At 41.5% G+C, this 25,581-nt stretch overlaps 3 protein-coding genes across 4 annotated transcripts; 1 reads left to right on the top strand and 2 right to left on the bottom strand.

Annotated features, from left to right (window-relative positions):
* Positions 1-28: 28 nt before the first annotated feature.
* Positions 29-9,850, bottom strand: LOC131591939 (G/T mismatch-specific thymine DNA glycosylase-like). Of its 2 annotated transcripts, none has more exons than XM_058863073.1 (10): positions 9,766-9,850; positions 6,998-7,146; positions 5,960-6,189; positions 5,418-5,487; positions 4,711-4,846; positions 4,549-4,631; positions 4,373-4,467; positions 2,729-2,900; positions 2,307-2,435; positions 29-2,213 (listed from the first exon to the last, which is right to left on the bottom strand). In XM_058863073.1, exons 1-10 carry the CDS (start codon positions 9,786-9,788, stop codon positions 2,074-2,076), a joined length of 1,227 nt encoding a protein of 408 aa, XP_058719056.1. In that variant the 5' UTR covers positions 9,789-9,850; the 3' UTR covers positions 29-2,073. The 2 variants fall into 2 exon arrangements, with proteins under 2 accessions (XP_058719056.1, XP_058719057.1); XM_058863074.1 differs by having other exon boundaries at positions 29-2,210.
* An 87-nt stretch (positions 9,851-9,937) lies between these two features.
* On the top strand, positions 9,938-12,096 carry LOC131591941 (ubiquinol-cytochrome-c reductase complex assembly factor 6-like). Its single transcript, XM_058863077.1, has 2 exons — positions 9,938-10,247; positions 11,837-12,096. Exons 1-2 carry the CDS (start codon positions 10,092-10,094, stop codon positions 11,930-11,932), a joined length of 252 nt encoding a protein of 83 aa, XP_058719060.1. The 5' UTR covers positions 9,938-10,091; the 3' UTR covers positions 11,933-12,096.
* Positions 12,097-15,358: 3,262 nt separating this feature from the next.
* LOC131591678 (endoplasmin) lies at positions 15,359-25,274 on the bottom strand. The gene is made up of 18 exons (XM_058862610.1): positions 25,115-25,274; positions 24,538-24,637; positions 23,794-23,935; positions 23,587-23,703; positions 22,880-23,211; positions 21,841-21,952; positions 21,070-21,186; positions 20,356-20,472; positions 19,533-19,670; positions 19,367-19,444; positions 19,214-19,279; positions 18,692-18,961; positions 18,218-18,463; positions 17,792-17,928; positions 17,323-17,401; positions 17,072-17,227; positions 16,448-16,546; positions 15,359-15,616 (listed from the first exon to the last, which is right to left on the bottom strand). Exons 1-18 carry the CDS (start codon positions 25,161-25,163, stop codon positions 15,587-15,589), a joined length of 2,385 nt encoding a protein of 794 aa, XP_058718593.1. The 5' UTR covers positions 25,164-25,274; the 3' UTR covers positions 15,359-15,586.
* Positions 25,275-25,581: the final 307 nt, after the last annotated feature.

The raw sequence follows: 25,581 nt of genomic DNA, 5'->3' as shown, positions 1-25,581 counted from the left end.
TGCAAAAGCATATTCCAATACGCTGCAGTACAATTCCTGATTTTATTGTGAAACATTGGTAGATTTAAGACAGGTTAAGACCTTCTGTATCACTGTAACAAAAAGAGCACCAGTTTTGAGGGAGAATACAGAATTGCAGTATTTAGTGGAATGGTCATTGTACACCCAACTGTATTTTATGCCCAGATAAGCAAGTAGGTGATTCCATTAAGGAAGAGATCTTTCCCTTCCCATCAACCAGGATAGCCTTTCAGGAGTTAAAACCTACTGTGCTACGTACTCAGCAGTGCTAGTTTCATGCTTCTAATTTTGTTGAAAATAAAACTGAATTGTAACGAATCCCTGATGCGAGATACTTTGAGCACCTGCAGGAAAACATCCATGTAAACAGCAATACATGATACAGTACACTTTAAATAACAGACAAGACAAATCCTATACCTTTCTGATAATATGTGGAACAGCTTTATGCTGCAGCTAATAAACACAATCAGAATCATAATGCACACTCATTTGATTTAAGATTCTCAGAATTAAGCCACATAATTTGGGAAGAAACTGTAAACATCATGCCTGCCTCACAACAGGTTGACAGTGTGTAATCTCTGTAAAAGGTGTTACAGCAGGATTAGAACCTACACTAACCAGTTATACACAATTGACAACTGTCACGAGCTGTGAAGAGAGGATTAATCACACTGGTACAGGAATCTCTGACCAGCATGGAGTGTGGAGATACTGTTTGTGTGTTTTCAAGTATGTGAAGCACCAACTGTCATAAGATCATCAAAACTTTAGTGTTTTGATCAGCTTATTGCTTTGACTTCATCTTTTCCTCACATGATAAAAGAGGGAAAGAAGAGGAGAATCAGGCACCAGGATGGAGTCTCATTTCTTTCTCAGTCATTAATATTGGCTAAAAATGTGTATTATTTAGGCAAGTTCCCCAGAAGAGAGTTATAGTTTCTACAGCCAACTTCTTATTCATGGAACAGCTGTCTCTGTATTCAACTCAGTGTTTTTAAGTGGAGTAAAGGGAACATCCCCTAAGGTCCTACAAATTGAAAAGAACTTCATGTTAAAAACTGCTAAATTGCACATCTATTTCACCCTGTGCTTATTGTACACAATGTAAATAATGTAGCTGAGCATGACTCTTAAAGAGAATGCAGTCTTTCAATTTTCTGTCACATTCAAAGGGGTTATCTCCTGCAAAAGGTCAGGTGAAGGGACTAACTTAATGGAAATTATGGAGTTTAAATGCCACAGAATTCAAGAACTACCACTGCTGTTTGTTTTTGGTTTTTTAAAAGGAATTCCAGTTCCTTACATTGGAATTTAAGGGGGAAAGAGATGGAGTGGTAGGGAAACCTTATGCTGAGACAGATCAGGTAGAATACTTAGGCCCTGTCCTGTGGTGACGCAAGTTTTCCTCCCCAGTGTTGTGACTTGAGATGATGTCTTCACTCCCTTTATCCTGAATATGGTCTACTCACTGAACAGACAGACTTCTTTCATCCCATCCAGAAGACAGCACTCACAGCTGCAGAACACAACTTAGTATACTTTTTAAGATAGTAAAAAGCAGGTTTAAAAAGCACTATTTCATTAATGGTGCATGATTAAAAACACCTCTTTGCACAAGGCAAGGGTACACTTTCCTTTTTCCCTTCTGGATATAAAAGTATTATGAGATATCCAAATATTGAGGCATTGGTAAAAAGTATACTGCTGCTGTTCCTACCATGTTACCATTTATGGAATAAAATTAACACCCCAAAGAAATCTTCACAGATGAGAAAGCAATTTGTCAAAAACTGCAAGAAATAGTATACATTAAATATAAAACTCATATACAAAAAAGGGCTAACTTTTTTTTTAAAAAGTTTGGACAGTTCCTTAAAATTATCTAATTCATTGATTTCAGCCTACCACACACTTACTTTGGACTATAATAAAATAACTAGGGGAGATAAAACACTATCCAGATGCTTCAGTTGGAGAACCGAGGTACCAATCTTGATCACTGCATTAAAACTGCAGCATGTGTGCATAGCTGAGAAGGAACAGCTCCTACACGCTGCTTCCCTCCTCTTCCCGTGTCACGGCAGCATTGAACTCTGGAATCTGGTCTGCAAAGGACTGTGTCATCCACTGTCCGTTAGGAACTTCACCGAAGGACGACCCTTCACAGTACTGTGGGTTGCTTCCTGCTGGACAAACAAAAATCACACCGTTTTTAAAGGCAACTGACACCACAGGCTCTTTGCTCCCCAGCTGCAGACTGAATGCCTCAAGCACTTTACCAGTTCCATTTGAAGACAAGCTGCACTGGTCAGTGTCGTATGGTGCACGGTCACAGTAAGCTCCTCCATATGCTGCTTCATAGCCTGGGTCATACTTTTCTTCTTTGACAGCCATCTTTTTAGCATCCTCTGCAGAAAGGGTACAGCTCAAGCATTAATATTTAGAATAAAAATTATCCAAGAGCACTTTTATCAGAGAACATTTGAAAAACAGCCACAAATTCTACAAGATAATCCCAGCTCGCCTTAGATAATTTAGGTTGTACTAAGGAGAATGGAATCTGTAATTTTATACCACACAGTTTAGAGAATCATGTCTCCCTTCCTCCCATTAAATTCTTTATTTCTTTCTGCTTGGGAAACTGCTAGTATTGTACACTACTTTACATTTTAATGAAGTGTTAACAAAATAACAACCGTACCTTGTGCAAGTTGCAAGTCAAATGTGTACTGCACCTCCTGGACGTCTGTGTTGGGTGCAATGCCTTTCAGTTGATCCCTTAAGTCTTTCAGCTTAATGTAATAATGAACTTTATCTTGTGCCCGAGGAAACTGAGCGCATCTTGCACTGGACGAAGGCATAACATAGCACAGCTTGAGACAAAGAGCAAGAAAAACAGCATTACTGATCCCTGAGCTATGAGTTAATACTTAGTGCATTCAGAACAACTTAACTGTTAAGCTCACTGTTTTAACCATTTGTACAAACTTCCACTAATGCCACAGGTGGTTGTGGAAGGGGCTAAAATGGGTTTTCATTTTTCTTGGCCAGCCACCTGTCTTGTCCTGAAGACAGGGGCTGATTACCAGCTGCTAAGTGAGCACAGTTTTCACCAGTTATTTATGTGCTGCAGGAGAAGCAGTACCCATGTGTGTTACAAGAGAGCAGGGCACACTCCAGAGCTCCCTGAACAAGCAGAGCTCTGAGCCAAGGCATAGAGGAGTACGTGACAGCCTGCAAAGAGCCCAGACCAGTGAGGGAGGCAGCACAGGTTAATTAGCCTGGCTGCTTGGCCAAGTGCACCTGCATGACATATGCCAGGCTGTGAAACTTGTTAGTGTGGCTGGAGCCAGCTTCAGTGTTTCTATCTGCACCAACAGCACTAACTAAAGACATCAAGTTAGTTCAGGAAAAACTAACTGTATTCAATATTTCTATTACCATGCAGTCTTTATGAACGAGTACCAGCAAAGGGTATTATTTATCTTTCTAACAAATACATCTACTGCAGAAGTACTTAAGAGCTACTTAAGGAGTGTGAGCACTTTATCCAATGATTCTTCAGGCTCTAATGACAACACTTCCACCTTTAGAGAAAGGCAGCTGAAACTTGCAGCACTAGTAATTGAGGGTAGAAATAAGAAGAAAAAAATCCAAACTTTTGAACTGACAAGGTAATGAAGCTTTAGAATAAGCTACCTTGCCAAGTACCGTAGTTGCCTTTGCTTTAACTTGTTTATGAAAACATATTAAACAAACCAATTTCTAATGATACATAGCTGGTCTCTTGAGATCCTTTCCAGCACTAAAGGTCTATGACTAATGCACTCTTCATCAAATTGCTTGTTTTATCTTAAGCATCCAATTTAACTTCAAAGTGCAGATCAGCTTAAGGAGACCGAGTCTGACAGAAGCGCTTGGGCATGCCCAGATCCAGCAATGCTGAGGGGTCATGTGCAGTGGCACAAGGATGGACTCCCCCACTGTGGCACTGCATGGTAATGCTCAGTACCAAAATCCACTAATACAAATACCCAGGGAACTGGACACTGGGGATCAGATGTAAATTATCATAAAAGCAGGCATGTGTTACCTGTATTTTAGGTAGTCCTTAGAGAATGCACCAACCTACTAACCATAACATACCGTTTCTCAAATAAAGTCTGCAAGTCTGAAAAAGCTGCATTAAAGACATGTCTGAAAACTGTCTAAGTAAAAACCTTTCACACCTCTTATACTTCAGTCAAAGTGTTTTCCTAAGTGTATGCAAGGCCTGAGATTTCATTAGTTTCTAAATAACCAAAAATGGAGCGCCCTAGTTTTGTTTCTCAGTCTCAATACTTACAGTTTCTGTATCTGGCACTTTGTGTGGCTGCAGCCCAAATTCCAAGTTCTTAACTTTAATTCCAAAAACTTCTTTACTAAAAATTTCATAAATACCTAAAATAAAAATATAGGGTAAGTTGAAAAAAAAAAAAAGCTACTAACAGAAAAAATTCATTTAAAAGGAAAAGTTCTCACATTTTCCATTAAAAGCTGCTATGCGAGGTTTATACTTTTGTAGCTTCTGCATCAGAATTCGCCCTCCTTCCCGAAACTCTTTGCTAAAAGACAAAGTACTCAAAATTATAATCACAACTATTAATTCATTAACAAGCCTTATATTTCCCTTTGTTGTCTAACCTGGAGAGGTCTTTGCTTCCAGGTGTTGTCCTTTCAACCATGTTTGTAAATCCAATCCCATATTTATGTGGCAAAGTGTGGTCATCCATGTGGTTTAGCTGTTCATTGCTTAGACCAGACATGAACAGACACTTCCCTGCAAAGTAGGAAGAGAGACATGCATTTGCCTTTTTCCAAGGAAAAGAAAACAGAACCAAAAAATCCCACTCAACTATTGGAGTACTGGAATGCTAAAGGAAGAATCTATTTTAACAAAGTATCAGTTAATTTGGGCAGACCACTGCCCCTTCCAAAAAGGTTTGAAATAGCCAACCAACATTACTTTACCTCCTCCAAGAGGGCAGGAAGGCCCTAGTGAACAGGAATTCCTCATCATGATCCTTCAAACCAGCCTTTTATTCTAAAAGCTCAGTACAGAGCTTTAGATTTTGTGATTCACTTAAGCAGTGATCAATACAGATTTTGGGGGAAAGAATGTGGCAAATACAATGTGTCAGCTTTCTGTGACAATCTTGCCATTGCTTCTCCTTGCACTGGGCCTCTCACACAGAACTCGCTGTCTTGAACTCATATTTGAAGAAAAAAACCAAAATCCAACAAACCAAAACCCAAGAGAAAAACAAAACCCAAACCAGTTTAATTAAAATGACACAAGTTCTAACAAAGTTCTGCAAATGCTAAAAGAAGAAAGGAAAACAAAAACGTACAAAAATGGTTTCCAGGTCCTGGGTAATGATGTCCTTTGTAAGCTGCCATCAGGCCAGGGTTTATGCCAATCTACAAAGATAGCAGTCCATTTTAACAACGACAACACGGCTTGCTAGTAAAGAATTTAATCAAGTTACAGTATGGATGCTTATTCAATTCTCTCTAAGTTACTGTTAATAAACAGGAATGTATTAATGGCACCTTACATTATTATTTAAAAAGACAATTTTGCAGCAGTGCCTCGATTAGATGTGCAAGGTCAAAAGAGCAGCTCAGAGGGTGCAGAGCTTCCAGGAAATTAAGCACTGAGTTATGGGCTCTCATGAATCTGTACTAAAAGTGAGCCCTAGACTTCTCAGAAATTAGAACTAAGTTTTAACAGGAAATGCAAAGCAGCTCTACACACAGGAAACAGTTTATGTACTTTATCTTGCAAGATCTTGCCATATATGCAATATAGATGAGTAAGCAGAAAGAATGTAAATCAAAACAAGTAAATACAAGACTTTTCCACCTAATCCTGTAACTCTGAGTTACTCACTATCACAATGTCCAGATCAAAGGTCAAAATATCAGGCAAAGTCTTGGTCAGAAGTTCAGCTTCAGATACACCATTAAAACGGTCCACTTTTCTTTTGACTTTAAAAGTATCTGTGATCTTTTCTTGTTTGCCTTTTGACTTGGCTGGTTTTTCTTTTTTAGCAGCAGGCTTTTTGGGTTGCTTTGGCTCAGTTGCTTTGGCTTTTCTTTTCCTTCCCCCTTTTTTAACTTCTGAAACACACAAGAAATATTCCTTTTGTACATTTCCAATGTTGCAGCATGGATATTCAAATAGACTCAGCTAAATATACGGACACAGACAGAAATCAGAGGTAAATTTACCTTCAAAATTCATTAATTTAAACAACACACCTGAAGCTTCCTCATCTTCTGGCTCTTAAAAGTTTAGAGAGTCAGGCAGCACAGGCACTGGCCATGACATGACCACCCAGAGATTGCTCCCTCTCTCTCTCAATCTCTCTCTCTCTCTCTCTCTCTCACTGTGTTCATTAATAATGCTGAGCTGTAGAACAATGTCACTTTCCAACAGTTTGTATTTGTTTAAATAAGCCATACTAAACTCAACAATTCTGAGTAACCAATTCCCTACCTGTGATTACTACAACAAACTAAGCAACCATTCAAACAAAAAATATTTCAAATAAACAGTATTACATTGTACTTCTCTTGCAGAAAGTTAAAAAAATAGGTATTTTGAAGCCAGAATCTTAAAAATACCTTCTCTAACACCATATTAAAACCCATGACTAAAATAATGCATCTACCTACTGAAAAAAAAACTGCTTTTCTTGGAACAAGATAATTGTGTGAGACTGAACAATGTGCATACATTCACATTAGTTTACTGCCTTTTTAATTGTCTATTAGAACACATTTCCTAAAGAATACAATTAATCAATACTTCTGCAGTGAGCATCAAGAAAAGGAAATCCAGTAGGTCCAAGGAAGCAGTTTAGGAGCAATATTTTTTTCCCAATCACTCTCACTTCAGCTCACTAGCACAGCCCAGTCAAGCTACCTTTTGGAGGCTCCTGAGCAATGTTTGGCTCTGGAATGCCCTCTAGAGTCGGTTGCTCAGTCATCATTTCCATGTTGGGCACTGCAGTCATCATCTGATGGAACGGAAGCGAGTAAAACGCTTGAGCTTGCTGAAGATAGGTGTAGTATCTTAGAGAGGGAGAAAGAGAGAACTTACTGTAGTGGTTTAGATTCACCAATTTGAGTTTCCCAGCCAATGCACCAAATAATGATGTACCAAAGAGAATGTAAACATCAAACTTTATCAAGGCTGGCATGTACTGCACCTACATTCTCTGATGACTGTTAACAAGGCACTAAATTAATCTACACCATCAAAGCAGTCTGGCTGCTTAGCTGACATCAGTTAACGCCAACATTAACAGCACAGTTCTCTTGTGATTGCTATGATGTGGCATTAGCACAGCATCTGTAAGGGGAGACTAGAGCTATTCTTTTTTTTTTTTTTTTTTTTTGTTAAAACACTGTAGCACACAATTCCAAAGCAAACTGTCTATCAAACAGACCAACAATTTACAATGCATGTTGAGCTAAAGCCCTCTGGACTTCCACAACTTTCCCAAATTTTAGATCTATTTTATGTGGTGTCAGCTGCTTGATCTGGTAAGATACAGAATGGATTAATCATTCAGGGCTATAAAGCATTAATACACATAGCATTTGTTACTTTGCAGATTATTAAACAGCTTTAACAAATTGTGTGGCAGATGTTGTCCCACTATCACACACTGGATCCCACCACAAGTATTGCACTTATTCCACACGGAAGTGCTCACACACACAGAGATCCTTCCAGTTTCTTTCTATGCATAAACACATTTTTCCATAGACATCTCCCTCCTTCCACACATTTATTAGTCATATACAGCCCTCACAACCATTTCTGCTTTATTCTGTCACTCCCTTCTACCCACACAGCCACCTTCATGCACATAGCTTCTACTGTCTTACAAATACATAGAACAGACTTGGTGAACAGTAGATTTTCAGGAAATAATTTTACCATTTCAGAGCTATAATTAAAAACACCAAATAATTTTTAGATATAGAGATACTTGTCCAAGAAGGCCAGTGGCATCCTGCATTAGCAATAGTGTGGCCAGCAGGATCAGGGCAGGGATTGTCCCCATGGAATTGGCACTGCTGAGGCCAGATCTTGAGCACAGTTTTGAGCCTCTCACTACAGGAAGGTGTTGAGGCATGTCCAGAGAAGGGCAACAGATCTGGGGAAAGGTCTGGAGCAGCTGAGGGATATGGGGATGTTGACCCTGGAGAAAAGGAAGCTCAGGAGTGACTTGATCACTCTACACAACCACCTGCAAAGAGGCTGATGCTGGGTTGGTCTCAAGCAACAAGTGACAAGACAAGTGGATATGACCTCATGTTGTGGCAGAGGAGGTTTAGACTGGATATCAGAATAAATTTCTTCATGAAAAGGGTTGCTAACTACTGGAATAGACTGCCCAGGGAACTGTCTGAGTCACCACCCTGGAGCAGATGTTGTAGATGTGCAAATTTATGGACAGGGTTTAGTGGTGGGCTTGGCAGTGCTGGGTTAACGGCTGGATTCAATGATCTTAGAGGTCTTATCCAACCTAAATGATTCTGATTTTAAATTTCTCAAAAGAAGGGACCATTCCCTACTACACACTGGGTTTTTAAGAAACCCACTGTAAATCAGTCTTATGCAAGAAGAATCCAGTCTTGTGATCAAGCCACTATTTTTAACCCAAACATCTAACCCTGAAACAAGGAGAACAAATATGAACATAGGCCTGTCAGATTCCCATGGAAGTTGCCAAATGAAGCTATAGGAGATTTTCTGAGTACAGAGAATACCTTAAACCCGCTGCTGGAAGAGTTCCATTCTATATAAAATACTTGTGCAGTTTATGAACCAAACAAAACTGATTTTCAGATTTCTATCGAGAAGCACATGAAAAACTGAGACACGCAGAATCCAGTTCATAATGTAATAAATGCTTAATCATGCAGACCATAAAAGAGTGCGTAAGAAAAATGTGAAAGCATCTAACCTAAGACCAGATATCATTTTGTAATATAGACCTTCTTACTTTCTGCGTATAAAAAGTCTCCTTCTAGCAAAGGGAATATAAATCCCTTTGAATAGAAAAATAAATTTGCACCGTACCACAAACAAGTCCTCTAACCACTTGCTAATGAGAGTGAAGTTTTACCTCTACTCCTAATTTTCCCATATATTTTAGGCCAGCCAGATTTCTTACGTGGGCTCAGTAAGACTTTTTTTTGTTGTTGTTGTTATTGATGTATATATATTATAGAACATTGAAACAAGTACTTTCAGCATCACGAGGAAAAGGCAGTGTTTTGTTCCTCTCCCCTCCCTCCAGTTCACTATTTTTTTCCTCCCCCCCCCCCTTCCGTTCATGCTAAAAACAAAGGGGAAAGAAAAGAAAAAGGTAAAGAAAAAGATGTGTTCACTGGAACAAAACCGGCTATTAAGTAATTTTCAAATCCCCCTCAGGACAGAGACAGGATCGCGCCCCTCGCAGCCCGAGGCCGCCGCGCTCCCCCAGCCGCGGGCCCGGCAGCCTCAGAGCCCCGGGAGCGCCTCCCCTCCCTCTTTGTGCCCAGGGGAAGGGGAGGGAGGCGGTCGCCACGGCCCGGCCCCAGCTCCGCCGGCCGTGGGATGCGGGGTAGGAGGAGAAGGACAAGGGGCGATCCCCACCGCGAGGCCCGAGCGCGGCTGCGGGCGCCCGCCGGTACCTGCCCAGCTCCGGGCCCTCCATGCCGGGCGCTCCCCCCGGGCCGTCGCTGTCGCCGCGGTTGTCGCCGCCGGCCGCCCCCCGCCCCCACCGACCGGCCGGGCGGCCCCGTCACGTGACCGCGCCGGCCAATGGGGGCGCAGGGCGGGGCCGCGGCCGCCCCGGGCGGGGGGCGTCGGGGGCCGTGAGGGGGCGGCCGGGCCGCGGCGCGGGCGCTGTGTCGGGACTCACCCCGCCTGGCGCGATGCTCCCTGCCGAGGGCGGGCCTCCGCACCCTCTTCCCTCTTCCCTGTTCCCTTCCCCCTCCCCCTCCCGGCGGCGGCGGGGATGACGCACGTCCGGCGCTGTCGGTGCACAGGGCCCGCCCCCGGAGCTATGCCCGCCGGCGTGCCCTGGCCCACCTACCTGCGGGCGCTGGCGGCCAGCATGCTGGCCATGTTCGCGGGGGCCGAGGTCGTGCACAGGTACTACAGGCCTGACCTTGTAAGTGCTCGGAGGGTCCCGGTCGCTGGTAGCGTGTGTGCGGGATGGAGGGTCTGCTGGAGAGGCTGTGCCTCGGAAAGGCTGTGTTTCTGGCCTGGCGGTGGACAGAGATCAGCCTCTACAGGGGCATTGGTCAGGCCGCCAGGACTTTGCTGTGTCCTGTTTTGGGCTCCTCAGTACAAGAAAGACAAGGAACTACTGGAGCGGGTCCAGTGGAGGGTCACGAAGATGATGCAGGGTCTGCAGCTTCTCTTGGGAGAGACGACTGGAGGGGATCTCATTAATGCTTGTAAATACCTAAGCAGTGGGTGCCAAGAGGATGGTTCCAGACTCTTTTTAGTGGTGCCCAGCGACAGCATGAGGAGCAAAAGCCATAAACTAAACCACAAGAAGTTTCACCTCAACATGAGGAACTTCTTTCCATTGAGGGTGGCAGAGCACTGGAACAGGCTGCCCAGGGAGGTCGTGGAGTCTTCCCTCTCTGGACACATTCCAAACCCACCTGAACACGTTCCTGTGTGATCTGCCCTAGGTGACCCTGCTTGGCAGGGAGCTTGGGCCGGATGATCTCCAGAGGTCCCTTCCAGCCAAGAATTCTGCGATTCTGTGGCTTCTGTGGAGAGTCACCTCCATTCCGGACGTAGTACCTTGTGTCCAGAAGGGGTCTCTGCTGGGGGAAGCTGGGTTGAGAAATGAGCCTGCAAAAGTAGTGAGAAGGGGCTGTACTGGATTTAAATAGACTTGGTTTCCTCCAGTAACGGAAATGAGGGCAACCGAAATGACACTAGAAATCACGACAGACACGGCTGTCAGAATTACAGTCATAGAACTAAACTCTAAATGAGACCATCCACTAGGGATAATAATGTGTCTTTTCAGGCTCTTGGAGGCCTGACTTGGAAGCTTTCCCTCATCCTCTTGCTCATATATACTTGTTTTTTTTAATTCTCTTGGCTACTTTAAAACGAGAAATAAGTTTTAAAAAAATTACCATGCTTGAGCTGTCAGCTCAAAATTCAATCTATGAGGCTTCAGTCATTGATAGATGCATTAGAATTTATGTGTTTTGTCTATTTATGTATTTATTCAGAATGATCAAATTATCTATATCTCTTCAGTAGCACAAATTTTGAGGAGCTTCAGTTCTTTAAATGTCATGTTATCTGGTACCTTTTAAAATTTTATCTCCAATTTCAGTGCTTAATTTCTGAATCCGGGCAGTAGAAGCAGTGAAACATTTTCTTCTATCACCAAGAGTATGTGTGGAAACTTCAACTGTGCTAGAACATCTCCACCAGACTCACTTTAATGGCAAAAAGAGGCTTTGCTCCTTTAAAACAAACCGTTTGTTCTTCCTTTCATTTATTTTTTTTTGAAATTGTATTTTGCTACTTTAAAATAAGTCAAATTACAAAAAGGTAATAATTCTTAAGGTGAATTTTGCTTGTAGGAATTCTATTCCACTCAGAAAAGAGGGCTGTAAAATCACAGTTTAGCTGTCATGCTCTTCCAGAATAAGCTCATTTACTGTTTTGGGAGTTTAGTTTTTCCTCTGTCACAACACTGACATCTTTTTCTGTTTTTAATAGAGCATACCTGAAATACCTCCTAAGCCTGGAGAACTGAAAACAGAACTGTTGGGTCTAAAAGAAAGATCAAGCGAAATTCAGACTTCACAACAGTGACCAGAGTTTATTTTCATTGTGAAAATTAGAACTGATAAAATATTTATACAACTTTTTAAGTTGCAGAAATACATATGTGAAATACTGTGCTCTTGTAATGGATTTTTGCTTTCCTTTACTCAGAGTTGTGGGCAGCATTAAAAATAAACATACAGTGAATGCTTTTGGTAAAAGTCCCATCAGTTGTGTGCCAAAACGCTTGTGAGTTCTTAAATCTGGATTACATTTTAAGTAACCTTCAGAATAAAGTGTCAAACCATGACACAGATGTGTCACTGACAGGAAATCTGCTTTGGTCCACTGCAAGGCAGGAATCTTACAGCTTGGTGATCTCAGTTAAAATGAGGCAAATACATACAGCTTACACTGAAATCAGATTTGTTTGTGCTTTGTTTGGGCATCTTGACCTGTCTATGGCTGCTTTTGATAGCTGTAAATATGCAAAACTCTGAAACAACAAGTGCAGGTTTACCTTTCAGTCTGGAAATAGAATCACCACAACACACCAGGAGCTTGAAAATGTAGTCACCTTCCTGTGAAAATGGCTCAATAAGCTGGTTCTAAATGGTACAATATAGAGCTTGGGAAGGTTGGGATTAGTTTCCCTTCAGAAAGATGCCAGGACAAAGCACAGGCTTCATCCTCAGTCATCATTAAAGTTTAATTCATAAAAAACAGTCTGACACACTACCCAGCAAGGAAACAAAAAGCTCCCAAACTCCTACTACTGAAGTATCTGGAAATCTTGTAAGGGCAGAGGGATCCAGAAATGATCAGTGAAAGTGCTACATTTACATCAGCTCTGACTATGAAGCTATTATTTTACTTATGCCTGCATAAACTGGACTGGTTTTCCTAGGAAGAAAGGTTTATAGTTCTTATGCATGTGTATGTGTCTGCTCTCACCAAGTTTTACAGCTGTTGGTGGGATGAGCTCCTCTCCTGCTCTTGTGTGCACTTTTTATATAACTAGATCACATCCTCTCTCTCAGGCACCTTTATTAATGACAACAGGAATTGAGAGAGAGGCACTGGTAAAAGAGAAATTTTATGTCCAAACAAAATCTATCAATGAAATCATCTTAATAGATCCACTTCTGGTGAAAAGACTTTGCTGCACCTAAACAAAGCTGAGATTTGCAACCAATCCAATTCCAACCTTCCACTTCAGCAGAAGATAAAGTTTAGTGAAGAGAAAACAGGACAGTATTTTGTTTCTGTTCTAACTGAGGCAGGGAGAGTTTTTTGATGATCCTTTAACAAGCCAGCATTCACCAGCCCATGCACTGTTACTCACACTTCGTCAGATTATCACCTCTTATGTTGTTGATTTCTGACATGAAAGATGCATTTCTATTTTCTAGAGGCTTTTCAGATCTAAAGGCTGCAGAGGGGAGTTTCTACAAATTAGGATTGCATTTCTAAGTGTATCCCATTGCTGCTGGAAACTGAGCAACAGGGAGCTCAGCCTTTTCTAATGCTGAGGGAAATGTCCTCATTAGTACCCATTTAGGAATAGCAAAGCTGCCAATGCACCAAGTTTTAACAGCAGAGGTGACAGCCCCAGAATCAGTGTAACTGCAGCACTGAAAGAAACAGTTTTGACTGGGAGACACTTCCATTATTGACACCGTTTTGCTTCAGAGCTGACGAAAGAACAGGTAAACTTACAAGTGCATTTTGTGCTTATAAATAGCAAACACTTGTCACTGCATGATGCAGAGAAAGCAGTTGGACCAAAGCTATGTTGCACATGATACTCTCAGCTGAAGTATATAAAGAAGCACAAAGCACAACTCTCTCAAGTCTGGTCTTTATTATTTCTGAAATTTAACCAGTTTTGTCAACCTCAAACCAATAAAGCAATGAGAACTTCAGCTATACAACAGAACAAAGTTTTCTTAAACCTACAAGTAATTTATGGGTTAAGAATATTGGAGGAGACTACCCTACACTTTCAATATTCCCCTTTAGTTTGTTAGGCAAAATCCTTCCCCACCATCGAGGAGGTGGGAGGGAATCTTTGCTTCTCAGAGGTCAAATGGAGGTGTGGGTAGTAATGATACACTCAGAAATGTATCACTGAAAACAACTGATACTTCAGGAGGTTGATTGCTACAGAGCACAAAGTTTCACTGCTACACTAGGGGGAAGGTGTCCCTGCCCTGTTCGGAAACTTATTGCCAAAGGCTGCTTCTAAAGCTGACAGTGCCGGCTGCCGAGACTGGCATGAGACCACTCGGCCTGGGCCAGTAACAAGAGACTCTTCTCTAGGATACCACTGCAGTGAGCAGAAACCACAGCCCCTCAAACTCCCTCGAGAACCTCCCAAACTAAGCTTCCTTTCCTTGACAGGTCAAAATTCAACTCTCTTAACTCTAACACAACAACCACACTAATACATGGCTTATTTTGGGCCGTAATATAGAAGCCTAGTAAATGGAAAGCAAGATCTTCAGGTCAGTGGTCAGTGCCCTGACCTAATAAGAAAGCTTATTTTGCTTCAGAGTGCAGAAACTTGTAACTTCACAGAAGTTCTGTTAACAAAACAGAAAAGATTGGTTCTTAAATAGTATTACTGTGCAGAAGCACTGTTACTATGTCCTTCCACAGATGAAGGCAAAAAAAAAATCTGCCAAACCCTCACTGTAAACACTTTTTACCAACTCTGTGAAGGTGTTTTCAAGTAGAGGCACTAGTGAGAAAACACAGTGCTTCATCCAACCACTACATAAAGCCAACAGAATGAATGGAAGCTCAACTTGTCTACAACTTTAGCTTCAGTCATATTAAGTATCTACAGTGCTTTGCCATAAAAGACTAAGAAAAAGAGTGAAAATATTTAGGAATAATGGCATTAAGAATACGTGAAAAGAACTTCCAACCTGTAGAAAACAGAACTGCTGTAGCTACACAAGACAAAGGCAGGGTTTCTAAGTGCCATGGAGGATGGTAGCAGCTCACAGGCAGTAAGACAGTTCTGGTGGTAGCTGTCCACATATTTAGTGAAATGTTTTTTTCCCCCTCATCCATAAAGTTCCTGCTGTCTATTCTATGGAGTCAAGTCAGAATCCAGCACAAGCTCTCAGAGCTTTGCTTCCAATGCCCTTTTTAAGGACCCTATCTCCTCTTTCTCAGGCTTGCAGGAGATACCTCACTCACTCAAACACTTATTTCAATTAGCAAGTTCAGTACAGCTGTCAGCTATCAGGTGTATTTGGCTAAGCAGCACAGCAGGTCTGTAAACATAAATCCCAGCCACAAGCAGACACTACACAAGTACGTATGGCTGTGCCAGCATGGGAAGGCCCAAGGACTGCCAGCAAAGAGCCTGTTTGCACAAAGGATCCAAAGACCCAGGACCATACCTTCATTTCTTTCTGCCAGCCCACAAGATGAGCTTGGTATGTATAAATTTAGAGTTGGTGGTGTTTGGGAACATTTTATTTTGTACATGACAAGATTTTACACCAAGTCAGTTAAATAATACAAATTTACATTCATGAGGAATGTTTTTAGAAAAGTGAACTTAAAAAAAAAACCTCCTTTACCCTTAAAACCCCATCCCTCAACATTTTACAGTGGAAAAAAACAAAACAATCTAATTCACATTCCCTCTTAACCCCCCAATGCAGGACAGTAGTTGAGTGCAGTTTACAGTTCATCTTTCACATCTGTGGATTCCTGTGAAGACAGAAAGAGAATCAGAATATTACTTTTTGAAAGTGGAAAAAAAATACAAGAACTCCCAGAAGAACAGAAATTTATATTCCTGTCATTGCAGGTTATACTGCTCTGCAAACCTAACAGTAGTGGCATCAAAATTAAGTAGGTTCAGTACAATAAATACTGTTTCTCAAATCTATTCTTATCTGACATTTAACAGTAGGAAATTACATTGCTATAATATTTGCACTAATCACTGGATATCATCTTGCAGGTCTCTTCCAAAAGCAACCCAAGAAAGCAGGCCCAGTTGGGACCTCAAAACAACTTTCCAAGTTAGTATTATCAAAAAGCTATGGTATTAGAAGAGTTCAGCATATCCATCAAGACATAAAAGTGCAGATATGAGCTGACTTCACATGACAGGTGAACTGTTCAGGAGCAATGTTGTAGTCTGGAGTGCTGTTCCAAGCCTGTATTGTAAGCATTTAAAATTGCACTCTTGCTGATTTGTTCATGTTTTTGCCCACAAGCTATGGAAATACCACGGGTAATTATCTTCACTAGAGGATTTGCTGCCATTTTCTTGCCACAGGGCACTGTTACAATCTCTAAGGCTTAATTTCACTCCAGCTTTGAACATACCTCAATGTCATCTTTTCACAATACAGTTTAACAATAAATTTGTACTGCAATTTTTTCTCTCCCCCCTCCAAGAAAAGCCTGGATCATCTAACACTAAAATCTAGTGTCATGAAAGGCAAAGTGAACAACTTTATTGGCAGGAAGCACCTACAGACAATGTTGCACATAAATATTGTCTAGAAAGCATCAAACTTGAGACCCTACCTTCTGTGTTTCACTGTCCTCAGCATCAGCATCCACTTCCTCTTCATCCTGCTCTGCCTCCTCAGCTGCATCTTCAGGCTCTTCAGGTTCCTCATCCACCTGTACACAAAGGTCACAAGCAATTTGCTTTACTTGCTTAGGCTGTTTAACTAATTGTGCACTAGTTAAATACAGGCTGTGGAAGTTTTCACTATCATTTCCTAACATTTGCCACAAGCTACCTGAAGGAAAAAGTAAGATCTGTGTAGCACTGATATACTGCAGCAAAACTGCCAGCAGAAGTTCTTGCACAGGATTATGAGAACCTGCATTACTTGTACCCAATTAGGAATTTCTCCATTAGAGAGACAGGGGCTGTACTCAGTTTACTCCTAGAGCCAGCACTTAATTAAGGACAGGAATATACTTGAGAAGCATAATGAAATAGAATCTCAAGCAACTACAAAGAAGAGCAAGGAATGAAGAATATGAGTATTAAGTACAGATTCATGGCTGGACTTTTGGTAGCCCACTTAAGTGCAGGAAGCTGGATACACTTCATTTTATGCAAGTGAATAGCAGCTGCAGTTTTTAAGATGAAGCAACTGTAAGTCACTTAACAGCCCAAGTGGAAGACAAACTAACCTTTGCATCCAGGTCAATGTTTAAACTCAAACGAAGCATCCTTTCTATTCTGTCTCCATATTCCTTAGTGTCTGGCAACATATATCCTGATCTCAGAGTTGCAGTTTCAAACAATACCACTGCAAGATCTGAAACAGTTTTGTCATCTTCATTTTCCTAACATGGAAAAACACAAGAAAATCAAAACAGACCTGTTAAAGCAGGTTGTATGCAGCAAGTCAGTCAGTGTTTCACTACTGTTATTTATTTACCTTGACTCGCCTCAGCATGTCCTTGATCAGTGGATGCCTGGGGTTAATTTCAAATGTCTTCTTTTGGCTGGCATAGTAACTGGGAAGAGAAATTACAGCATTTCAAAGTACAGAACCCAATTAGATCTTTAAATCTATATACACTAGTTACAGTCACAGTAACTAGTGTAATCCCCCTAGCCCTTTAATACTGGTGCAACTACAAAAAGCATTTAAGTTACTAAATTCATCTTCTCTTGTCAATGAATGGCAGATACCAAATGCCACTGATGAGTCTTGCTCATCAGGTAGTTTTACATACTGGGCTTGAAAATAACAATCTAGGGCTATAATGGAGACTAAGTTAGTTATAAAGACCTTAAAAACACCCAGGATCATCTGAATCAGGTGGAAGCTTGTTATGGGTACACCAAGCAAGGGAGGTCGTCAACTGCATTTCATGACTGCTGTTATAGAACTGGAAACTTACTTTGTAGATATATCCTTCCCAGTCTGGTAAGCTTGAGCCTTCATGATTCTTTCCATGTTACCAGACCATCCATACTGACTAGCCACAAGAGCACATGGAGATTGGGTTAAACGTTGAGATAGCACAGCTTTTTCAATCTGTAGGAAAAAAAACAAACCCCAGAACACCTTAATGTTAGTTCCCAGAACTAATAGCTTATACAGTGAATTAAGTAAATAACTGCATTTCACTGTAAATTCAAGAATTTCTGAGGAATGTCTAGGATGACATTCTAACTAATTATCTTCCTGAATAAAGACAATATCCATACAGGTTTACCCATGAAGAGAGATGCTACTGTCAAGTCTACGCTCAAATAATCTGCAAAGTATGTTGCAGCAAGTACAATGAGTAAAAATAATCAATACATATAACACAATATTTTACCTTGTCTTTGAGAGCTTTGTCTTTCATCCAGTTTAAGAGGGGTTCAAATTCCTTTTCCAAGGCTTCCCGACTCTCTTTAGACTTTTCACTTTCTTCAAACTTAACTCCTTCTTTTGCTACATTCTGAAACCTCTTGCCATCAAACTCTGGCAAAGCCTGAATACAGTATTCATCTACAGGTTCAGTCAGATAGATCACTTCATAGCCCTTTTTCAGCAGACGCTCAACAAATGGTGAGGACTCAGCCTAGAATGAAAACATGTAAGGTGTCAGGTTAATTGCATTGGTAGCAGCAGCTACCAAAAACTGTACAACTATCTGGCAAATATTGGTACCAAAAAAACTGAACTGCAGTAGTAACATAAGCATGGAGTCTCCACATTTACAGCAAATAAACAATTCTAAACATTGATGGTACTAAAACTAAAAAGTATAATATACTGTACCCCTTCCTTTCTTTTCACTCTTACATACCTCCTTTCTGCTGGCACCAGCCATGAAGTAGATTTTGTCTTGCTTCTCCTTCATTCTTTCCACATACTGATCAAGGCTTGTGAGGTTGCTTTCATGATGAGAAGACTGGAAGCGCAGAAGTTTAGCGAGTCGGGTACGATTGGAGTGATCCTCAATAACACCAAGCTTCACGTTGGTACCAAACTCTTTCCAGAATGTGTCATTGTATTTTTCCTCTGCAATTTTCTTGATCATATCAAGAGTTTTGCGGACAAGTTTCTTTCTGATCACCTAAAAAAGCAGCAATACTGAGTTCCAACAGTAAGTATTTGGAATAACCCCCAATGCAACCTCACTTTAAGGAACAGATTCCACTTTGTATCCCTGATCTGAAGTAGACAGGTAATCTGGAAACAGCAGTAACTGAGTTTCCTTTACACTAATTTCAGAGTCATGTAACAAAATTCATCAAGCTATTAAGTCTTCTAAACTTTGCTGCCATCTTGTGCTTACAATGAAGGACTTTAAAACCAATTAGCTTACCTTTAACAATTTATGCTGCTGAAGTGTTTCACGGGATACATTCAAAGGAAGATCATCAGAATCCACCTAAATGAGAAAGAAAGTTTTAAGTATATCGAGCACTATTTGAAGCTAAAAAAGAAATTAAATGCAAGTAAGATTTATAATACTTACAACACCCTTAACAAAGTTAAGATACTTGGGCATCATGTCATGGAAGTCATCAGTGATGAACACTCTTCGAACATACAGCTGAAATACAAGAGCAGAGAGCACCCAAGTTACTTCAGGGTTTTTTTCCTTTGCCACAAAACCATATGCACACACCTTTCTGTCATACCTTAATGAAATCACTTTTTTTGGATCCATATTCATCAAACAGTCCACGTGGAGCAGAATTAGGAACAAACAAGATGGATTTGAAAGTTACTTCCCCTTCAGCAGTGAAGTGGATGTATGCCATTGGGTCATCGTGTTCCTGTGAAGAGAGAATGCTTTCAATTGACATGGGGAAATTACCAGTGAGTTTATACATTTCCAATAATAACCTAAGTTTGGCAAATAAGTGCAATTATTTTACAATTAATCCATATAGCCATGCTAGAGTCTACAATGGAGACAAAAGTTTAAGTTACAAGAGCAGAGTAACTCATGTGAAAAGAACCTTCCTGGACACCTCCCAGGTTTTGCTGGATTTTAACAAGCCAGTCACTAAAAAGTTACCAATAACCAATAGAGTATCATCATACCACAGTTAAGATACTCTGGAGTGACACATTACACTGTAGCGATACAAAGACAACACTTCTAGGAAACTCTGTCTCCTTCTTTCTTCCACCACATGCAACAAACACTACAACCCTCAGACTAAATACAAATTTGACTGTCAAAATTTAAACACATCAGTAAGCTCCACATGAGCTGCAACATAATACTTTCCAAATCTAGACCAATCAACACTTGGTTGGCAGTACCTTCTCTCTGGAAAAATACATAAATTCCTGACTAAGATGTTATACCTTCCAGGCTCTCTGCAGTTCCATCTAGTGACAGCAATTAATGAATTCTTCAGAAAGAGCCTATCCTATAAGCACTCAGTTTTATTTACACAGCCAGACAAACAAACTTCTTGCTTTGGAATCATCTTGAGGCCCTGAACTTACCTTGGAAAAGGTTTTGTAAAAAGCTTTGTATTCATCTTCTTCAACTTCTTTAGATGGTCTCTGCCAGATTGGTTTTATGTCATTCATGAGCTCCCAGTCCCAGACAGTCTTTTCAACCTAGATAAATAAACACAATAGTATAAAAAAGACTCATTTTTTACTTCAACTTAGGCCAATTAAAGGCACTCCTGAACCTAAAACATAAATTAGCATTTAAAAATCCCAAGCATGCTTTCATTTTATGCAAAAGATCTGGACATTATGCAACAATCTGGACATTCTCATTTTAAGTATACACATTAGTGCAACACATGGGAACAAAACTTTAGTCTGCAATGTAGTGTGTTCCATGTACATTTAACACATTTACTAAGCACCAGTGTTTCTGTTCTAATGCCACTCTGGAAAATTCTTCTCTGCAGAGTATATTAAATTTAAACTTGTCAACAGTGTCAAATTACAGAATTCCACTGCTTCAAGCAGTTCATGCAAGTACTTATAATTAGCTGTGACCACAGCTTCACAAGGCTACTGCCAATCATCTGCCTGATTTCTACCTAGCCTGTTTCACTTAAAATCTCTCCTGCCATCTCATTTTAAAAGGATTTGCTTCTTGAAAGCACACACTACTGAAATGCACCTCTGCAAGACTACTTAGGAAAATTGCTGACATCTGACATGAGTCAAAGGACCCCAAGGCTAACAAAAGCCTACCTTCTTAGTTTTTGGTTTCTTTTCTTCCTCCTCTTCTTCAACTGCTGCTTCATCATCTGTTTCTTCTTCTTTCTCCTTTGCTTCCTCCTCTTCAATGGGTTCTTCAACAGTCTCTGTCTAAAGAGACAACCAAAGGTGGGGATTTTAACACCTTGACTTACTACCAGGTATGTTCCAGTATTCTCTCAAACAGCTTAATCTTTCACAGCACTAGCCTGACTTCTGCTATTTGTTGCAAACTTCTCTATGAGTAGTATTTTTCAGTTGCGTTTCCATTAATACATACTTTCCTTCAATACACTGGGAGATCACCGCACTCAGATTTTTCAATGCTTTACACGTAATGCAAATCAGAGACTTGGATTTTAAGTTGGTGCTACATCAAGAAAACATCACAACAGGCCTAAAATCTGACACTGCCCTGTTTTTTTACAGAAGGGTATCTAGCTATGGCTATGCTTGAGAACTTAACAAGGCTTCCATGTACCAAAGCCAGTGGAAGAAAGATCCTTATTAGTAATTAGCAGTGTTTCTCCTTTGGTAAAGTTCTTTGACTCAGAATAAAAACAAGTTCCTTTAAAGTTTGTGATTTTAGCAACAGGCCAGCATCTGGAGAAAAAAAATAACTAGTAAAACTGCAGCCAAAAGAGTCAGGAACAGAATTTTAGAAATTGAACAAGAAAGCAGGCCCTTAGCACTCATGAAAGATCTGGCCAGACAGCTGACATAACCAAGACTTATACTGGACAATGCTCACTTAAACACACTTACCTTGCTGCTCCACACATATATGGGGAAGTTTATGAACTGGGAGTATTTCTTCACTAGATTTTTAACAGTGTCCAGCTCAAGGTAATCTGATGCTTCCTCCTTCAAGACAAGGCTAAAGAAAAACACAAAGCAAAAACTCCAGTAAATTGCTGGACAAGTATTTTGACAGTTTTATAGCAGAATATACATTTCTTATGCCACTGAGATTGACCAACTGAGCCAGAGCATGGTGCTAATAACCAAGAGTAGGGGATTGATCCACATATGGGATCATTCACTTAAGAGTTGGATTTGATGATCCTTGTGGGTCCCAACTCAGAACAACCTGTGATTTTGGCTGCAGCCATAGCAATTCAGGTTCATGCAAGTGAGCTTTTTTATTAGTTCAGCTCCAAGCATCTCTTAAAAAATATAATCCTTACTCAACCAGCAATTTTTTCACTGGCTGAGGCAGAACACAATATTGGAAAGTTTAAATGAAAACATCAAACCATATCCATACTTATCAGGATCTTGATGCACCCTCAAGGGCTTTACTTTGAACTAGAGTACCAAGATCAACTTTTTTTACACTGAGTACCTCCTCCAGAAAACCTCTAAACCCAGACCAAATAAATTTACCTGCTCATGAAAGCAATTAAAATAGAACTAGCAAACTACCTCCAGTTTGAAATTTGCATCAGACCAGCCTCACTGATACATAAACAGCAGCTAGTTTCCAAGCAAAGCTCTACAGCCCCCCTTTATAGGTTTTGCCAGGCCAGAATTGTGTTGAGTGACTGAATGAGCCTGAAGGCAGCTGAACTGTCTGGAACTACTTGCTGACAGTTGTCAAGACATTCATAGTTTCATTAGCTCATCTAACAGAACATGAAGTGAACTACATTTCTTTTTGGATGCAGTTTGTGTTTTGCATATTTCCATTAAAACAAACAAAAGCTGCATTACAAGAAATAATAAAGCTAAAGTCACTCATATTCCAATAAGCAAAGTGTACCCACAGGATATTTTTTATTTTAAGATTAAACAAAAATCTTACGTTATGGTTGTGCCACGTCCTAAGGTGTTCCCTCTTGGGTCATCGATCACAGAGAATTCATTTGAATCTGACTCCCAAATATGCTGAGTATCATTGTTGTGTTTTGATGTGACAATAACTCTGTCTGCTACTAAGAAAGCAGAATAAAAGCCAACACCAAACTGGCCAATCAACTCAGATGTTGACTGACTATCATCCTGCATTTCAGTCATCTTGTTTAAGAATTCACTTGTACCAGACTTTGCAATGGTACCCAGGTTTTTAACTAATTCCTCCTTTGTCATGCCAATGCCCGTGTCTGTAACGTGAAGCATGTTCTTCTCTTTATCACACTGAAAAAAATAAAGAAAAAAATGCAGTTTGACTCCACTGTGAATCTTAATACATGCCAAAGAAAATTGGTACATAGTAGCTATTCAAATTCAAACATGCCTGACTACAATAAACTGAATTTGCAATAACTACAGAAATGAGGAAGACCTTTCTTAAAATTAGCCCAATACTTCAGTTGCTCTTTATAAAAACAGAAGCATATTTTTACTATGAAAAGAAGAGTCTTTGATAAAGTTCATTGCAAGGGTTCTCACGTGTTCCTAGTTTATATTTGCATCAGTATCAAGCCAAAAATAGAAACTTAATGATGCAGTGTGATTTTACATTCCTCCACCACTTCTTAGAAAGAGATGTTTGTATCTAATTCTTCTTACCTTGATTTTGACCGTAAGTTCCTCATTGCCAGCAAGAGCATTTTCATCAGTTAACGATATCAACCGTATCTTATCTAAAGCATCTGAAGCATTTGAAATAAGTTCCCGCAGGAAAATCTGAAACAGAAACCAGTAGTCAGGAATACCAGGAGAGACAGACACACACCTCCCAAAATTCAAACATGATCTGCAAATGAAGGCACTAACCTCTTTATTTTTATATAAAGAATTGATAATTAGCTTCATCATTCTGTTCACTTCTGCTTGAAATGCAAACTTCTCAGATTTCTCTCTGATTTCTTTGATCTGGGATGCATTTAGGCCATCTAGTTGGATAGCTTCTTCCTCTCTGTTAGGACAATGAAAAATCTATCAAGGAGTCTTGTCCACAAACAGAATGACTAATTTAATCAGAAAGCAGCAGCAGTAACACCTAATCACTGATGCAGCACAAAATTACATGATCAAATGAATCAAGTGCAAGAGTGACCATCCTTAGCTATATAACCATAATCCAAAAACTTAAGTGAAAATTCATGTTTTTTGAGGCTTTTTGCAAGTTGAGGCATTTTTTCATAAAAAATTAGGGAATAATACAGGTAATCTAAAAGCTACTACAATCCTCAGCATGTGGAGCACCTTGCAGGACAAGGGGCATTTTATGGGCATACAGCGATTCCATCCACAGGCACTAAACTGACACCATTTATGACAGGCATGAGTAAACCCCAATTAACAGCTATCGATATTTGCTAAAAACAAAAGCTGAACTTTTCTGAATCCAAGTTCTCAAGCTCGTTTTTATTTAGAAAGAAATAAGTCTCTTACAGGAATGTTTTATTTCCCCCAGTTAACTGGATCCCTCTTTTGAACAGAGTTCTCAACTTATTTCTGAGGCATAACTAGTGCCCAAATTGACCTTTCCAACACCAGGGCGCCCCAGGTACCAACCTCTGAACAACTTCATCATCCGTTCGAGACCCTTCTCTGCTTTTGCCCAAGTCATCTTCCACAGTCCCATCTACATCCACCTCATCGGCTCTGACCGACACTGGGAAAACAAGGAAACCAGCGCCCTGAGCCCGATCCCCACACTACGCACTGCCCCAACTTCTCCGCTTACTCCTCCCCACATCTTCAGGCTCAGCTCTGCACCTCGAGTCTCCCGCCCCCCCGCCAGGGGAGCTCAGCTCAGCCCAGCCCAGCCGCAGACACGGGAGATGGGCAAGGGGAGGCCCCCTCCCACCCTCCGCCCCCGCCCGTGACGGCGCATGAGCCGCGCGGCCCCCTCCCCCCGCCGCCCCATCCCCGGAGAGGGCAGGCCCGGCCAGGGCAGGCGGGGGCCCGAGCACCGCTTCTCCTCCCCACGGGGCAGACTGAGGGGTCCCACCCGAGACCCCACCTCCCCTCGGCGGCCTTCACTCCCTTCACCCGGGCACACGGCTTGGGAAGGCGGGTAGGGAGGGCCTGTTAGCCGGGACCCCGACACCCCTCCGCCAGAACCTTCTAGAAACCCGCAGGCGCTCACCGGCCAGGAGCAGCACACACGCCAGAGCGAGCGCCCAGACCGACTTCATGGCGGCCGCAGTGACAAGAGAAGAGCCCCCGGCGCCGCCGCCCCGCGCTCCCCAGCCCGTCCCGCGCCGCCGCCGATCCCGCTGGAGCGGCCGCGACCCTCCCCCTCCGCCTTATCAACCCCAGGGTGGGGGAGGGCGGCGCCACTCTGCCCAATAGCAGCGCACCACGCCAAACATGCAGCCAATGGACAGCTTGGGAAGGCGGGGTCTGCAGCCGTCGCCGCCAATCGTGACTTTCCATGTGCGGTTTCCTGCGGTCGGAGCGTGGCCGGCGCCGATTGGCGGGCGGAGCCGCGCTCGGCCAATGGCGTGCGCGATGGGGCGTGGCCAGCGCGGCCCCGGGCGGCGCTGCGATGAATGACCCGCGGTGTTTAACGGGGGGACCACGTGGGGCGCGGCCGCGAGAGCAACGGGGACC

Source organism: Poecile atricapillus, chromosome W (assembly GCF_030490865.1).
Source record: "Poecile atricapillus isolate bPoeAtr1 chromosome W, bPoeAtr1.hap1, whole genome shotgun sequence".
NCBI lineage: Eukaryota > Metazoa > Chordata > Aves > Passeriformes > Paridae > Poecile > Poecile atricapillus.
Note: the sequence above shows the minus strand (reverse complement) of the source record. Positions and strands in the feature narration are given on the sequence as shown.